The sequence below is a fragment of the Pezoporus occidentalis genome, unplaced genomic scaffold (assembly GCF_034315485.1).
Source record: "Pezoporus occidentalis ecotype Australia unplaced genomic scaffold, CSIRO_AGI_Poc_V1 ctg25, whole genome shotgun sequence".
Lineage (NCBI taxonomy): Eukaryota > Metazoa > Chordata > Aves > Psittaciformes > Psittacidae > Pezoporus > Pezoporus occidentalis.
The window spans coordinates 131,906-144,739 of record NW_026914394.1 but is presented as its reverse complement, the minus strand read 5'-3'; the positions used below and the strand labels follow the sequence as shown (position 1 = coordinate 144,739).

At 60.5% G+C, this 12,834-nt stretch overlaps 2 protein-coding genes across 5 annotated transcripts in view; one reads left to right on the top strand and one right to left on the bottom strand.

Moving 5' to 3' along the window:
- Positions 1-4,935, top strand: part of PTCH2 (patched 2) — a 22,047-nt gene extending 17,112 nt beyond the window's left edge. The window contains 8 exon segments of the mRNA XM_062622926.1: positions 6-186; positions 719-1,002; positions 1,508-1,645; positions 1,777-1,919; positions 2,196-2,295; positions 2,702-2,947; positions 3,109-3,522; positions 3,624-4,935. Coding sequence (XP_062478910.1) covers positions 6-186; positions 719-1,002; positions 1,508-1,645; positions 1,777-1,919; positions 2,196-2,295; positions 2,702-2,947; positions 3,109-3,522 — 1,506 coding nt within the window. The 3' untranslated portion in view covers positions 3,624-4,935.
- On the bottom strand, positions 4,929-12,834 carry BTBD19 (BTB domain containing 19). 4 transcript variants are annotated; one of them, XM_062622931.1, is made up of 9 exons: positions 12,512-12,834; positions 10,471-10,708; positions 10,022-10,075; positions 9,713-9,769; positions 8,402-8,461; positions 7,131-7,199; positions 6,190-6,321; positions 5,945-6,070; positions 4,929-5,815 (listed from the first exon to the last, which is right to left on the bottom strand). In XM_062622931.1, exons 1-9 carry the CDS (start codon positions 12,601-12,603, stop codon positions 5,681-5,683), a joined length of 963 nt encoding a protein of 320 aa, XP_062478915.1. In that variant the 5' UTR covers positions 12,604-12,834; the 3' UTR covers positions 4,929-5,680. The 4 variants fall into 4 exon arrangements, with proteins under 4 accessions (XP_062478915.1, XP_062478916.1, XP_062478913.1 ...); XM_062622932.1 differs by lacking the exon at positions 9,713-9,769 and having other exon boundaries at positions 12,512-12,674; XM_062622929.1 differs by lacking the exons at positions 4,929-5,815; positions 5,945-6,070; positions 6,190-6,321 and having other exon boundaries at positions 6,353-7,199.

The following is a 12,834-nucleotide window of genomic DNA, read 5'->3' as shown; positions in this document are numbered from 1 at the left end:
TGTAGCTGACCACGCGGCGGCTGGTGGATGAGAATGGCATCATCCCCCCTGACACCTTCTACATCTGCCTGACGGTGTGGGCCAGCAACGACCCCCTGGGCTTTGCTGCCTCCCAAGCCAACTTCTACCCACCGCCCCCCGAGTGGATCCATGACAAGTACGACACCACGGGCGAGAACCTGCGAAGTGAGTGAGCGCAGTGGGCTCCCCATGGCCCTTTCCTGCCTCCTGGCATCCCCCCTGCAGAGAGGACCCTGCTCCCTGCACCTTTCCTGCCCTGCAAGCATTCCCCCCTGAAGAGAAACCCCCACATCCCTCATCCCATCAGCATCCTCTGGTAGAGGAACTGTGCTGCTTCCTTGTGCCCCGTGCTTGTCCCCGTCCACCCCGCTGTGCATTCCCTGTACCCTTAGCATGCAGCAACAGATCCCTGCTTCAGTCCATGAGCATCTCACTGCAAAGAAGCCCCTCCACTCTGCCCCACAAACATTGTCCTGTAGAGAAACCCCTTGCTCCCCATGACCCACTAACTCAGATGCATCCTGCTGGCAGAGAAACACCCTTGTCCTTGCTCCCAGTCCGCTCTGCACATGCTCCCCAGCCCTGTGGTACCCAGCCAGGCGTCAGGCTGCATTCAGGCTGCAGCAGTTGGGTGCCCCATGCTGCCTGCACTCCCATGCTGCCCATCCCCTCACACTGCCCGTGCTCTCCTCCCCAGTCCCTGCAGCCCAGCCACTGGAGTTCGCACAGTTCCCCTTCTACCTGAGCGGGCTGCGTCGCACGGCCGACTTTGTGGAGGCGATTGAGAGTGTCCGTGCCATCTGCCGAGAGGCTGCCCAGCGCCACGGGGTGCTGAGCTACCCCAGCGGGTACCCCTTCCTCTTCTGGGAGCAGTACATCGGCCTGCGCCACTGGTTCCTGCTGGCCATCAGCATCCTGCTGGCCTGCACCTTCCTCGTCTGCGCCCTGCTGCTGCTCAACCCCTGGACCGCTGGCATCATCGTGAGTACGCACCCTGATGCGTGGGGACAGGGGTGACCGGCCATGCTGCCCTCCTGATGGCAGGGACAGGGACATCCAGGCCTGCTGCTATCCCGCTGGGTGGCACTGGGGACCTGCTTCATGGGGATGGGGTGGACATGGACACCCTTGTGTGAAAGGGGCACCCATGTGGAGGGATCAGGGACTTCAATGATGAAGAGAACATGTGGCGGGTACAGGGGTCTGGGGACATCAGTGCAGAAGAGGGTGAGGGGAGCACGCATGGACATGGCAGTGAGTGGAGGCCTTACATGGAGGGACCAGGGGCACCCCTTATGAAAGGAATGTGTGTAGTAGGCAGGAGTTTGGGGAAATCCATGCAGAGATGGGTGAGGGACACTGAATAAAGGGAAAGGGGGCAATGGGATGAAGGTGCCCTGTTGGGAGGGGTAGGATTGGGTATGTTGGGAGCAAAAGGGACAGCCAGTCGGAGCCACCTCTTACTGACCCCACCACCCCCTCCCAGGTCTCCATCCTGGCCATGATGGCAGTGGAGCTGTTTGGCATCATGGGCCTTATGGGCATCAAGCTGAGCGCCATCCCCGTGGTCATCCTCATCGCCTCGGTGGGCATTGGTGTGGAGTTCACCGTCCATGTGGCGCTGGTGAGCACAAGCAGACCCCTGCCCAGTTCTCACTCTCTGGCACCCTCACCCCTTGCCCATGCGCTGATGGGGGGCCACATCACGTGTGGCACATGGGAACGAGCCCTGCGTGACATCCCCATCCCATGCAGGGCTTCCTGACGGCTGTGGGGAGCAGGAACGTGCGCTCAGCTGCAGCGCTGGAGCACACCTTCGCCCCTGTGATGGATGGAGCTGTCTCCACCCTCCTGGGTGTCCTTATGTTGGCTGGCTCCGAGTTTGACTTCATCATGAGGTGAGTGCCAGCAGGGATTAAACCAGCCCCTTACTTGCTGCCTGCCAAAAGCTTTGGCAGCGGAGGCTGGTGAGCGTGGCAGCCCCCTGGCTGGTGGTGGGGATGTGGGGCAGCTGGTGCCGATGTGTCTTGCTGGGGGTACCTACCCCATCTTAAATGGAGGCTGGGGAGACATGGGGAGGTTATGGGGTGTGGTATAGGAAGCTGTGTTTGTGGTGGCATGGGGTTCGTGGTAGCTGTGCCCACTTATTCCCTCTGCCTTTGCTCCCTCCCCAGGTACTTCTTTGCAGTGCTCACCATCCTGACACTGCTGGGGCTGCTCAACGGGCTGGTGCTGCTGCCAGTCGTGCTCTCTGTCATCGGGCCACCCCCTGAGGTACAATGCCCCATCCCACCCCTACCTGTCCCTCCCCAACCCTGTACCCACCTCTCTTCATCCCCTACCACCCTTTACCCTGTCCCCCCTTCACCCTATACCCATCCTTGCCTTGTCCCAACCTCACCTTGTTGCCACCTGAGCCCATCCCTCACCCTGTACCATCCTTGCTTTATCCCATCCTTTCCTTGCCCCACATCCAACTTGGCCCATTTCTGCTTGATCCCATTCCTGCCTCACCCCACACTCAACTCCCCCTATCCCTCCCTGACCCATTTGAACCCATCCTTGCTTCACCCTGTATTTCTATCACTCTACACATCCCTTACCCTCTATCCCTGCTACCCCACAGCCCTCCATCCCTGTATATTCCTTGTCCCTCTGACTCCATCCTCTCTCCCCCTAGGCATCCCTGGTGGATAACAGCCCCCGCCTGCCCCCGTCAGAGCCGGTGCCCCCATGCCTGGGCCCTGGGGGTCTCTATGTCCGCCGTGCCCCAGCCTGGCCTGCCACCTTCCCTGACCCCTCAGACACGGAGCACTACACAGAGGCCATGGGGCCGGGGAGCCCACGGGGGCCTTTCATTGTGCCCCCAACCCCAGCACACATCCTGCTGGAGGCCGGCAAGGACCCCAGCTTCCCCCGCATCACTGTAAGTACCTCTGCCCACAATGGCATTACCATCTCCCTGGGAGAGGGTCATGGACAGAGCCAGGGGATGGGGTCTCATGGATCCCCGGTAGTGCTGGTGGGGTTGCCAGAGGGATGCTCAGCATGGCTGGGGGTCCTCATGCTCCATGTCCTCCCATCCAGGTGCTGAAGCCCTATAAGGACAGCCCAGAAATCCAGGGAAAGAAGGAGGCTCCCGGCCCGCAGCCAGCACCCCCGTTGTCCTTCAGGGAGCCGTGCTCTCTTCCACCCCGAGAGCACCCACAGCCCTGCCCGCCGGGTGCCCAGCCAGTGCCCCCCGGAGCCCTGCCTGCCTACAGCACCCATCTGCAGGGCCCTGCCGGCACCTACACCACCGTCACAGCCACCGCTTCGGTGACAGTGGCCCTGCACCCCACGCTGCCCGGCTCCTACCCCAGCTTCATCCCTGAAGGCTTCACCAGCAGCGAGCGGGACTGCCTGGAAGAGCCCAGCGTGCCCAGCACCAGCAGCACCACCATGCCCGACACCTTTGAGATGCAGAGCATGGGATGCCACGGGGTGGGCGCCCGGCGCTAGGTGAGCTGGGGACATGGGCACCCTACTCTAGGTTCATGCATGGGGATGCAGGGTGGGATTGGAGGGACCTGTTTGACCCCCATCATTCTCTCTCCCCACAGGTTGCTCCCCAGGCCCAGGAGGGTGCAGAGCGGGGTCGCCCGCATCGTGCTGCTAATCACCGGTGTGGCGATGCCCCCGGTCTCGGAGGACCGTGCCCCCCCCAGCAAAGGGGGTCAGCAGGGCAGGCTGGCACTTCTATGCAAGCTGTGTGCAGGCCATGCTGTGCCCATGTGTCCCCAACCCGGGGCTGTGCCGATGGTGCCACATCCCCTCACCCAGGGTTTGGGGTTACCCTGCCCCGGGCTGTTTGCCCCCCCCCCCCCCGAAATGGAAGCACTAACCCCCCCCCACTCTGTTTCTGGAGCTGCTGGCAGGGCAGGCTCCATGGCCTGCCAGCTCCCCCCCTGTGGGGTCACTGCCTGCTCCCTGTCACCTCCTCCTGGGACCCCTCACCCAGGCCACAAGCTGGGGTGCCCCAACAGGGTGCTCTGATGCCCTGGGGTGCTGTGGGCAAGGCCTGGGGTGAGCACCCCCCCACCTTTATTTATTGCAAAGGGAAACTATCTATAGAGAGATATATATTTTTAAGCTTATTTTTAAAGGTTTATTTCTCAGCCTATGGCCTCGCCCAGCTGCCCAGCCCAGGCAGAAAGGGGGGACACCCTTTGCCAGTGCAGTGGGAGCCCGGAGCTGGAGCACAGACCTGGTTCATGCCCCCCAGCTCCATGGGGTGCTGGGTGGCCACAGGCAGCTCTCCCCTCCTCTGATTCTCGCTGCTCCGTGCCTCAGTTTCCCCACCAGCGATCACAGGAGGGATGGAGATCGGGGATGTGCCTGATGTGGTTGCTCCCACTGCACAGGCAGGGGTTTTGGGGGGGTGTCCTTGAGGGTGATCCTTGCTGTGCCAAGCCCCTGAGCTGTCCCACAGTCACAGCCCCTTGTGCCACACACAGGGCAGTGCACACTCCCATGGGTGCCCACACTGCCACCGGGCACATCCCACTGGAAAGCGCATTTCTCACCATGTTCCCATGCCATGGGGCTGTCCCCGAATGCCAGTCCTTGTCCCCATCCCCATCCCCATCCCTATCCCGGGCACTGTCCATGCCGTTACCCAGCACTTTAACTCCAGCGGTGTTTGCCGTGCCCATGGCCCTGGTCCCCCCGCCAGCCCCAGACACTGGGGTGGCCCTTGGGACCCTGTCCCCGTGCCAGGCGTGGGCACGGTGGGCAGCCCCCCCCTTCCCCAACACGCCATCTAAGTTATTTATATCAAAGAGAGCAAAGGTTTATTTTTGTAGTTTGTACAGGCGGTAGTGGGGACCGAAGGTTTATTTTTAAAGAGTAAATATATATATTATATATAAATTACCTGCTGTGTCCGGCCCTTTATCCTGGGGGGCATAGCTGGGGGAAGGGAGGATGCTTGAGGCAGATCCAGCTGTGTGTGCACATGCAATGGGGTGCGCAGTGGGGGTACAGGCTGTGTGGAGGGGGATGTGTGTGGCACATGGGGGGCTGGCAGTGTGGTGCGTGTGTCCAGGGCTATAAGGAGCTGGGGATGCTGGCAGGGCTTGGGGAGGGGGTCACTGGTGTTGGTGCTGGGTAGGTGCAGAGATGCCGGGGGTCTCCCCTCACTCTTAAACCCCAGGTTCCCCATCTCGTTCAGTCCCTTCCCCAGCGGTGCGTGGAGGGGATGTTGTAGCCCTGCCGCGGTGCTCGCTGCCCGCTGCAGCTCAGTCCCGCTGCCGCAGGGGGGCAGCACGGCCCCGGGGAAGGGCCCAGCGCAGAGCCCGGCTGGGGGCAGCATGGGGCTGGGGAAAGGGGGGCTCACCCTGTATCCCCATCCCACAAGGGACCCCTTCCTGCAGCCTAGCCCCCTACCCCTGCGTCACTGGGGTGTATGGGGGTCCTCACACCCACCGCATAGCGCAGGCCCAAGCCCCCATTCCCTGCACCACTTCTTGGGGTGAACCAGGAATCCTGCCCTGACCCTGGAGCTGTGGCATGGGACAAAGAGCTTTATGGATGCTCTTGGCCACGGTGGCACCTCTGGCAGTGCCCAGCCCCGCACCCTGCCCCGCTGTACTGGGGGGCACTGCCGCTGCCCAAGCCCCTACTTGGCGTGTGGGTCCAGGTGACGGTGGTGGTCGCGGGGCCGCGTGCCGCGCCGGGGCTGGCAGAGGTGCGAGGGCACCCCACTGCCCTTCTTCAGGGCATGGGACCGCCAGGCTGCCGCGATGCTCTCTGCCTATGGGGATGGGGACGGGGATGGTGGCATCAGCACGGCCACAGCGTGGTCCCCCCTCAAACCCAACCCTACAGCATCCTCCAGCTGCTGAGGTGAGCCAGGACACCATGGGAGGAGGCAGAGGCTCACCGGGATGAGCAGATCCCGCTGGTTTTGTCTCTCCAGCGTTGCCAGCTCACTGGGTGCCAGCAGGGGCAGGCGCAGCTCCTGCACAGGCAGGGCAGCCACCTCAGACACGGGGCGCTCCAGGACAGCCTGCGAGACAGCAGAATGTAAGGGATGGGGTTGGTGATGGCTTGGGCACCTCTGGGTGGATCTGCCTGATGCGGAACACCATCCATGACCACCCCACCGTGCCCATGCATTGCACTCACCGAGCTGACGTGCGCCCACTCCCGCACAGCCTGCACCAGGTCCAGCTCGTCCACGGCCAGGCGGTCACTGCGCAGCACCCGCGCCAGCACCACATCAGAGAGCTCGTGGAAGCCCTGTGTCCGCACCACTGCCTGCCAGCACAGCGCAGTGCTGGGGCGCTGGTACAGGGACCCCACACACATCCCTCTCCCTGAGCCATCAAGCCCATCCTGGTGCATCCCTGCCTCCCACCCCAGCACTTCCTCAACCAGACACCCATCCCCTGGCATCCCAGCACCCTCCATCCAGCCTTTTCCTGGCACCCATCATCTCCCTGAACACCATTTGCTCCTTTTCCTCTCCTGTCCAACCTCCAGTCAACCCATTCTTAGGGTCCCTGCATTCCTGCCTTATAGAATCACAGAATGGCTTGGGTTGGAAAGGACCTTAAGATCATCCAGTTCCAACCCCCTGCCATGGGCAGGGACACCTCACACTAAACTGTGTAATCCGAGGCTCTGTCCAACCTGGCCTTGAACACTGCCAGGGATGGAGCATTCACAACCTCCCTGGGCAACCCATTCCAGTGCCTCACCACCCTTACAGTGAAGAACTTCTTCCTTATATCTAACCTGAACTTCCCCTGTTTAAGTTTTAACCCGTTACCCCTTGTCCTATCGCTACAGTCCCTAATGAAGAGTCCCTCCCCAGCATCCCTATAGGCCCCCTTCAGATACTGGAAGGCTGCTATGAGGTCTCCACGCAGCCTTCTCTTCTCCAGGCTGAACAGCCCCAACTTTCTCAGCCTGTCTTCATACCACAAGTGCTCAAGCCCCTGATCATCCTTGTGGCCACCTCTGGACTTACTCCATGCTGTGTTCCCCAGTGTTCCCCATGCCCCCCAGTGCTCCCCATGCCCTGGGGTACCCCATGTCATGCTCCCCCATGCCTGCAGCCGTACCGCAGTGCAGCCCTCGATGAAGGCCAGGCAGTGCTGCTGGAGGTCTGTCTGCCCATAGGTCACTGCAGCCTGTGGGACAACACAGACACTTGCAATGGGGTCTGGGGCAGGAGGGACCTCCCACCAAAGCCCTGCTGAGACATGAGCCCTCTTAAGGACCAGGGCGAGCTGAGCATCCATGTGTGGGGACGCCACAGTGCGGATGTGGGGGGAAAGGGCACCAAGGTCCCTGCTTTCCTGGCCTGCCCCAGAGCAAAGAGTTTGGTGGCCCCATCACCCGAAAGCCCTGCTGTCAGCAGGAAGCACCTGACTTTCCACTGCTGCTCAGGGACATCACCCAGCCCTGGTGGGCAAGGAGCCCCAGCATTGCTATCAGGAGGTCACACTGCAAGGACATGGGGCCACATGTCTCCAGTGCTCCTTGTGTAGGCACAGGGACAGCTTAGACCCCCCATATATGTCCCATGCCCTGGTATCAGCCTCAGCCTGCCCCACAGATACCATCACCCCTCTGCAGCAGGAATTTGGGGTGCCCTTATATGCCCCCAGCCCTACCCAGCAATGCTGGTCCCAATGGCAGCCCCTGCGTGCAGGGTACACGGGACCAGCACAGGCAGGGTGAGCATCGCCTCCCCCTCCACCATGGCATGGGACTGGGACTGACACAAGCTGGGAAGGAATGGAAGATGTTTTCTTCAGGTTTGTTTTGTTCTGGGGTTTTGGGGTTTTCTGTTTGTTTCCTCCAGGTCAGTTTTGGCTCTGTTTATGCCAGGGTGGTCTGACACCACATCTGGTAGGAGCTTCTGTGCTCTGGGGCCAGCATCTCACCATAAGAGCATCACTTTGTCTTGTGGGTGATGGAACAAATCCCCTTACCCTGGGGAGCAGCTTTGGTCTCACCAAGCAGCATTGCAGGGCCATTGGGACCTGCCTAAAAGGCTATTTTTAGATGCCCTAAATCTCAGCAGGGTTTTGGGGCTGGCCTCAAAACCATGAGAACTCGTGGAAACCCAGTGCATTTCAGTTTCATACAGATGATGGCAAGGCCATGGCACTGGGGAGCTCTGGCCAGCTCTGTTTAGGGCAGCATGAGAACATTCCCTTGCCAGGCCACGGTGGCCCTGGTGTCCCTTGCAGCCCTGGTACGATGTGCCAGGGTAGGAAATCCTGCCCCACCATCCAGCCAAGAGCAGGAAGGTCAGGCCAATGCCTGTCCCAAAACAGAACGGGTTGTTTTCAACCCTCTGTGACCCCACTGGTGTCACACTCACCTGCAGAGCCTCGCAGACCTGCTCCACGCTCAGAGTGTCCTTGATGAATTTGATGCAGAGCTGGAAGGTAAATGGGGAGAGAATAGAAAGAGCAGAGGCCCAGCCCTGCCACCCCTCTCCTCGACTCTCAGCCTCCCCATAGCTCCCAGGACACGGGACAGGAGACATGAGGGGATGGCACCTCCAGCCCCCCAGGCAGTGATGGGCTGTGGGATGAGGACTCACAGCACAGCCTGTGGGCAGCCAGCCTGGGCACTGATTCAGCCATAGGCTGAGACTGATGCCACCAAACCGCAGCCAACCTCATAGCCCCAGGCGGGCCACCTAACCCTGGCCACTGTCCCCATCTGTGTCCTGCCATGGGGGACAGCCCTGGTTCTGGCTGGGTGATGTCAGCTTTGCCCAGCCCTGCTCTCTGCCTGTATTTCAGTTTCCCTTCACCTGACTGTTCTGGGTAAGATATTATAAAGAAACTAACGAATGCAAAGTTATATTTATAATAAGCACCCAAAATAGAAAAAAAAGATGTGCAATCATTCACACATTAAAAAAAGCAACCATCACATTCAAGATCCTGTCCCTTCTAAATAGCATCTGCTGTGTGCATCTTCAGGGAAAATCCCGCTGAGCAGTACATGGCATTGTGACAGCTATCTGTCTGTCTTACCACCAACCCTAAGGGGTCAGAGCCCCTAGGAAACCAAAGGGGATGTGACATGCAGGGAGGAACCTTCAGCTGGAGCAGAAGGGCCCTGAGTCATTGGCAACAGGGACATGAGGTCACCCTGCAGCTGCGGACACAGTCAGGGGTTTCCCTTGGTCAGCCCCTTTCCTTCCCCCCCTCCTCTATGGCTCACTGCAGGATATCCCACCCGGATTCACGTGTCTGGGGCACCGCATCCCCCTTTCCTGCAACACCCCTTATGTCCCTCCAACCAGCTGTTTGACAGCCCTGTGCCACATCTGGGCTGTGCTTGTCCTCATGGGGTGACGGGGCAGGACTCGTCCCACCACACCACTGCAGCACACAGCAGCCCATGGTGGCTCAGCTCCTCGGCAGGGTGGGAACAGAGGGGAAGTCAGGGTGTGAGATGGCAGGTCACGCGATCAGCACAGCCGTAATCCAGGAATCATCCTGATGACGTGGCCCAGCCGCCCGCTCCAACGCCAAACTGCTCCAGCTCCTTCCCCTCATCCGCCTCCCATCCCTCCTGTTTGCTCCCTGCTGCCTTCCCAAAACCTTCTCTCCTGAGCAGCATCCCCCTGGCAGCACCACGGCTGAGCACTCTCCAGGAATGGGGCTTTCCCTACAGCATCATCCAGCCAGATGACCACGGGACACCCGTGGGTGATAGCATCGGGGCTTTCCTGCAAGATATGAGACTCCATGAGCTTCCCAGGGATTCCCTGGCCCCTGCAGGACTCCTGGTTGGTGCAGCATCCCCTGAAGGGGGATCCCACTGAAGAGACACTCTGGAACTGAGAAGCAGGGGCTGAGCCTGCATTGGACCACGGTGATCCATCCTCAGAACCACCTCCAGCCACGCAGGGACCATCTTGCAGTGCTCCTTAGCATGGGGGCACTTGGGGACCACCACCCCAGAGTAAGCAGTGCTGTACCTTGCATAGGTCCTGCAGACCATATTCCACTGATGAAGTCAGTACCTCCAGTGCCTGCAGGCAAGAGAGACCTTGTGAACATCGGGTGCAGGAACAGGCATGGCAGCCCAGTGGACAAGAGCATGCGTCCTCCTGCCCCTGCGGGAGTTCCCAGGCGGGGTATGGGACAGGAAGGGCTGCTCCATAGGGGCATATGAATGTGGCCTGCTTTATTGTCTCCATTCCCATCATCCAGGATGCGCACAGCCCCCCAAGGCTGGGGCAGACACATGTGGGACAAGATGCTCTGGACACTCCTCTGTGCTAGGCTGAGCCCCACACACTCATTGCACTGTTAACCAGCCACAGTCATACAGAGCATCCTCTCTACATTCAAAGCACCCCCCACCTCTGCATCCCTCCTTCTCCCTCCCATGCCCATGGTCCCTGCCAGCCCCATCCCCACTCACGATGTGGCTGTTGAGGGTGACGCTGTTGGTGTAGAGGAACTCGATGACGGCCAGGAAGACCTCGGGCTGCACGTTGCCCAGGATGAAGGGTCCCTGGGGTGAGATACTGCTGGGGGAGTCCTCGCTGCCTGGCGGCCCCTGGCTGAGCATCCCCCGGAAAGCCTGGCAGCGGCATGCCAGCACACAGCGGTGTGCAAACACCTTCTGCTGCTCCCGGCCCACCACGAATGTCACATCACTGCACGGAGAGGGGACCATCAGTGATGGGGTGCCTGGGGTGCCTGGGAGCTGGGACAGGGCACATGGGCAGGGACTGTCTGGGTGGGCTTTTCCTAGCAGAGGCACAAGAGGGCCCTTGCCTGTGGCTCCTTATGGCCATCTGAAATGTGGGGTGAGCAAGACAGGTCCTCTGGAAAGCACAGCCAGCGACAGGTATGGGGCACAGCGAGACGTGAGTGCTGGCACAGAGCAGGGCGGAGAAAGGCCAGGGGCAGCTGGAGAAAGTGGCTTTCTCTTTTGGCACGGCAGAGCAGGAGAAAGCACGGCTGTCACTGGGCTCAGCCTCCTTGACTCATAGGAACTGAGTCATGGTCTCATGGATGTGCAGCCTCTGGCATTGCTGCCAGCAGGGCTGGCACTGGCCTGTGGTGCACTCTGAGGCACAAGGTCCGCCCTGCTGCCCTTGTCCCACATAGCCTCCCAGCACTGTTCACCTTCCCAGGAATGGGAGGCAAGATGAGAGGAAAAGGGGCTCTCTAGCCTATGTGCACCACGCAGCCATGGCCAATTCATCCTCTCCTCCTCTCTTCCTCCATCCCAGCAGGGCAACAGAAGACATGCCACCCAAACTCTAGCTGCCACTTGGCCATGCACAAACCCATGGCCCAAACCTCATGGTGTCCCACATGGAGATGGATGTGTCCACCAGAGGGAAAGGCACCTGAGTCATCCCACATGTCTATTGGGATGGGCATACTGGGCAGTATGAGCCGAGCTCTCTGTGATTGCTACTGTAAGGGGGACTGAAATTAACTGTTCCATGGCTGCGAACCACAAAACAAGCAGGGGAAGCAGTCTGTGAGATGTGGGATGCAGGCTGCAGCTACGGGATGCAAGGTGTGGGATGCAGGATGGAGGTTCAGGCAGCAGGATGGGCAGAGGATGAAGGCTGCAAAATGCAGAAAGAATGAAGGCTGTGGGATGCAGGCTACAGGAGGAAGGATGTAGGATAAAGGTGACAGATGCAGAGCACAGATTTCAAGTTGCAGGATGTAAAATGAAGGCTGCAGGGTGAAAAGTGTGGGATGCAAGCAGTGGGCTGGGGAAGACCAGGCACTGGCAGCCGCTTCCCCACTGCCTGGTGCTGTGGCTGGGGAGTTTTCACTGGAATTTCTCTTCTGGGTGGCCAAAACTTTCAGCAGGGGCAGGGGTTTCCTCAGATTGCACTGACATTTGTGCCAGGCCTCAGCACAGGACCACAGGGCCAGCCCACTGCCAGGCAGGACATGCCGTGTAGGTGCCAGGTAGCAGAGGCAGCAGCTCTCCATCTCCACTCACTGCTGCGGGAGGAGGTAGCAGGGATGCCAAGCACTGCCACCTGCCTTCAGTGCTGCCGGAAGGCTGGAGATATCAAAGGAAAGCACTGAAGAGCCAACCATGGATAGCTGGCTGCCCCTGGGGAGCAGGGTGACTGCAGCACCCTACTGCTGGCAAGGCCAGAAGCCTCAGCACGGGATTTTGCCTGTAACATTGCTTTGCCATGCTGGCATCACCCCCTGGGACAGAGGATCTGGGCACACTTGGGATCCTTCCCTGCTCCGGAGAGGTGGTGGCTGCCTCAGTGCGGAATGTACCCAGCAGCCCCGGGCTCCTGCAAAAGCCGAGCAGAAGGGAGGTCCATGCAGAAGGGAGGTCCTAACCACCACCACCACCACCACCCCCCCACCCCAAGCAAGGCTCAGATCCATGGGGAAGCAGCACGGAGCAAGCGCCGAGGGCTTCGGCACGGCTGGGGCGGGGGGTGAGCCCCGCAAGCCCTCACCTGAACTGGGGGTTGTTGACCAGGGTGCGGAGGGCAGCGGTGAAGGCGGCCGCTTCGCCCTGCAGCGACCGCGCGGAGCAGGGAGCAGCCATGGGCTGCCTTGGGGAGGAGGGCGGAGGAAGGGAGGAAGGAGGGAGGCAGGCGGGGGGCTGGCCGGCCCGGGGAGCCCGCAGGGAGGAGGCAGCTATGCGCCATGGCCCCTTGCTAGGGAAACCTGGCACGGAGCGGAAGGGCTGCTGGGGAGGCAGCGGCAGGGACAAAGGGGTGGCGAGTGGTGAAGCCCGTTCCTTGCTGCCAAGGCAGCACCATCCGGGTGTCTGCCG

What these genes read in the sequence shown, in the direction of transcription:
- BTBD19 (XM_062622929.1), bottom strand. Translation starts at nt 12,603, where the DNA reads ATGGCTGCTCCCTGCTCCGCGCGGTCGCTGCAGGGCGAAGCGGCCGCC. An exon ending in TCACCCTCAACAGCCACATC is followed by an intron (nt 10,076 to 10,470) that starts GTGAGTGGGGAT and finishes TCTTGCCTGCAG; the next exon opens with GCACTGGAGGTACTGACTTC. An exon ending in AGGTCTGCGAGGCTCTGCAG is followed by an intron (nt 7,200 to 8,401) that starts GTGAGTGTGACA and finishes GTTGTCCCACAG; the next exon opens with GCTGCAGTGACCTATGGGCA.